This window comes from Primulina huaijiensis, chromosome 1 (assembly GCF_012295235.1).
Source record: "Primulina huaijiensis isolate GDHJ02 chromosome 1, ASM1229523v2, whole genome shotgun sequence".
NCBI lineage: Eukaryota > Viridiplantae > Streptophyta > Magnoliopsida > Lamiales > Gesneriaceae > Primulina > Primulina huaijiensis.
In genome coordinates this window covers 10,547,878-10,550,937 of record NC_133306.1, presented here as the reverse complement: position 1 = coordinate 10,550,937, position 3,060 = coordinate 10,547,878, and the positions used below count along the sequence as shown (strand labels likewise).

Sequence of the window (3,060 nt, the reverse complement as noted above, 5' to 3'; positions counted from 1 at the left end):
ATATTATATCGTTCAATTTCTAATTAAAAAATAGTTGACTTTTTAAGAGCAATCCGATTTAGACACTCATTCCCAAATCCTCATATTTCTTAAAAGGTCTTTCGTGTTCACACCCAAACAATAAAGTCAAACAATCATCCTCCACTCCTCAAAGCCAAAGTCAACTCCATCGCCATGTGTGAACTACAATTCTTGGTGTAGAGGGTAGTGCTGATCTCAACTTCCACTCTATCAATATTTGAATACCTTTTGACTTGTGATGGTTCAAGTTTGGCCGTGAAATAATCAATTCTTGTTTGGAATATTAGAAGTAATCGAAAATTTAGTTATTTAATAATTATCTTTTTGAAGAAAAAAAATTTATTTGTTAATCGGATGTTATACCTTAATTTTCATGGTAGTGCAATTGCCTGATCTAAAATCTAGATATATTTAACTCATTATATGGGAAGCTCTTGTTAGACTAGTTGCTCAACGAAACAACTTGTGGTTTGTGTTTTAAATTTTGGTTACATCTTGGTGTGAGAAAACTGTAATCCTACAGCTCTTGTGTTATTTTTCTTCTTCGTTAACCAAATTGAGATCGATGTTGAATGAAAAGATTTGAATTTGTTAGATCTGGAAGTTCCGCCAGTTTAGATTGTTGGACTGATCACGCCAAGTTTATAACTTGATGCACTTTTGTTTAAAAGCGATAAAGATGGAAGAAAAGGTAAAAAGTTGATGTGTACGAGAAAGGATTCAATTAAAATTCTCTCAAAAATGGCTTCATCAGTATCATCAGTACACAGGACTGGAGCTGTATCAACTATGCTAATTACTACAACATTAAAACAATCAAACAATGAATCCTCAACGGCAACCGAGGTCTGAAAATCTTCATCACAAAATGCATCAGATTCCGAAGCAATCAAGGCGTGTTCAGAATCTTGGTTCCGACGTTCTTCAATTTCTGCACCACATCTCACCGTCACCCAATCGTCATCCTCGGCCGCCGCCCAATCTGGAAATTTGAAATTCGATGAAAAAGACACATCTGTAAACAGATCCTTGATTCTGTTCGTGGGAGATTCAAAAGTAGAAGAAATAACTATATTCGTTGCATTTCTTGATGAATCCGATACTTCCAGCGAATCCCAGAAGCCCTGATCCATGACACTTGTCGGGGATTTCCTAGGAAACTCTCTGATTTCTCCAAAATTTTCACCAAGAAAATCGTGCTGCAAAAGCTCACCCGCTGTCCAACGTTCTTTCCGATCCCTTGTCAAGCACTTGCTTAAGAAATCCTTCCCGACGTCCGAAAACCAGGCCGGGATTTCCGGGACATCGCCCGAATTTGCGATTCTGTACAGGGCCGATGCAGGATCCTTCATCTCCGGCCAAGGATTAGATCCTGTGGCCATCTCAATCACTGTACAACCCAAAGCCCATATATCAGCAGGAAAGCTTTGCTCTTCACAGCGAGCAACTTCCGGGGCCATGTAAGCGGGAGTTCCGGCGAACATTTCTTTCGAAAAGTTGTTTGATTCCACCCATTTTGCACAGCCGAAATCAGCTAACTTCAACCCTCCATCTTCGCCTATCAATATGTTTTGCCCCTTGATGTCACAGTGAACGATTCCATTGAGGTGAAGATAGCTCAATCCCAGAAGAATTTGATGCGCGTAGAATTGAATCAATCCTTCATCCAACGACCTCCCCTGCTTCGCAATCTGCTCGGAGATCGTGCCACCGGAGACATACTCCAAGAAAAGATTGTAAACCGGCTTACGGTTCTCGAAAGTGGTACCAGAACCGAAGCATTTAACTATATAAGGAGAGGAAAGCTGAGAAATTAAACAGTGCTCTTTCTGTAACAAGATAGAAGAAGATACATCGGTGGACTTCACTGCGAACAGATCTCCGGAGGCGGAGGTGGCAAGATACACCGCCGCGGAGGACCCTTCACCAATCGGAGGACCCCGTGTCCAGTCCATGGTCCACACAAGAGGGGAAGAGAGAGAGAATTGATAAAGAGTGAAGGTTTTGATTTTGTGCTTGGGTTCAACTATATATATTTATATATACTCTTCATACAAAATGTCATATCCGTATGTTGTTGACACACATACCTATTCCTTTATTTTATAACAGCTTCGGTGAAAAAATTGAGAGTGAATTATTTTTAAAAACTTCAGCATTAAAATTATCGATTTTGAAATTAAAATGGTAAAAAATTGAATAAAAAGAGAAATAAAATAAGAAGTTAAAAGATATTTTTTAATTATAAAAAAAATTAACCAAATTACCGTTTCATTCATCTATACTAATCAATTTTTGGTGTGTGGTGAAGCTTTTTCATAACTTGAAAAATATCTTTAACCACTCAATTTCATGTTATTTTTTCTATTCATTTCAAATTTAAAAAATTAATATATTTAAAAATTAAAAAATTAACAAATTTAATTCCTTCTATATTTTACGGATCATTAATATTAGCTAAATTATTCGATTTCAAAAAAATATATTAAATTGAGGTTGTATTTGGAGTAATGAATTTGAAATCCACTTATTTCGATTATAATTTTAGTGTTAAGAATGAATAAATAAAATATTAAATTTATAGATTACTTGTTTACACATTAGTTATAGAACATACCATTGATTTCAAAAATATGTATTATTCGATGAACTTGAAATTCATCGTAATTAACATGATATACTACTTAAAAATACAAAAGGTTGATTTGAAGATGATGCTTTCATTTTTTAAAATTATAAAAATATATCTGGAATTCATATATTTAACTTTATTGATCTAATAATAAATAAAATGTTTTATTTACGAGAATTTTTGTGTGATTTTGGAGAGAATCTTGATGGAGTATTCCTCCACGATACGAGAGCGACGACCATAAAATTTTTGTTTCCATTTCTTATCATTATTATAAGTATTAGAATTAGAATTAGAGTATATTATTAAGTTTGAGACACTTAAAGTAATTAATTTTTGACGTCATGATCTATTTTAATAATTATATATATTAATTAAATGTTAAAATTTTAAAGCATTTCACATGT

The 3,060-nt window shown here is 34.3% G+C and overlaps 1 protein-coding gene across 1 annotated transcript; it reads right to left on the bottom strand.

The window, feature by feature from the left end:
* Positions 1–635: 635 nt before the first annotated feature.
* LOC140971234 (mitogen-activated protein kinase kinase kinase 18-like) lies at positions 636–2,026 on the bottom strand. Its single transcript, XM_073433384.1, has one exon. It carries the CDS (start codon positions 1,974–1,976, stop codon positions 636–638), a length of 1,341 nt encoding a protein of 446 aa, XP_073289485.1. The 5' UTR covers positions 1,977–2,026.
* Between the last annotated feature and the right edge of the window lie 1,034 nt (positions 2,027–3,060).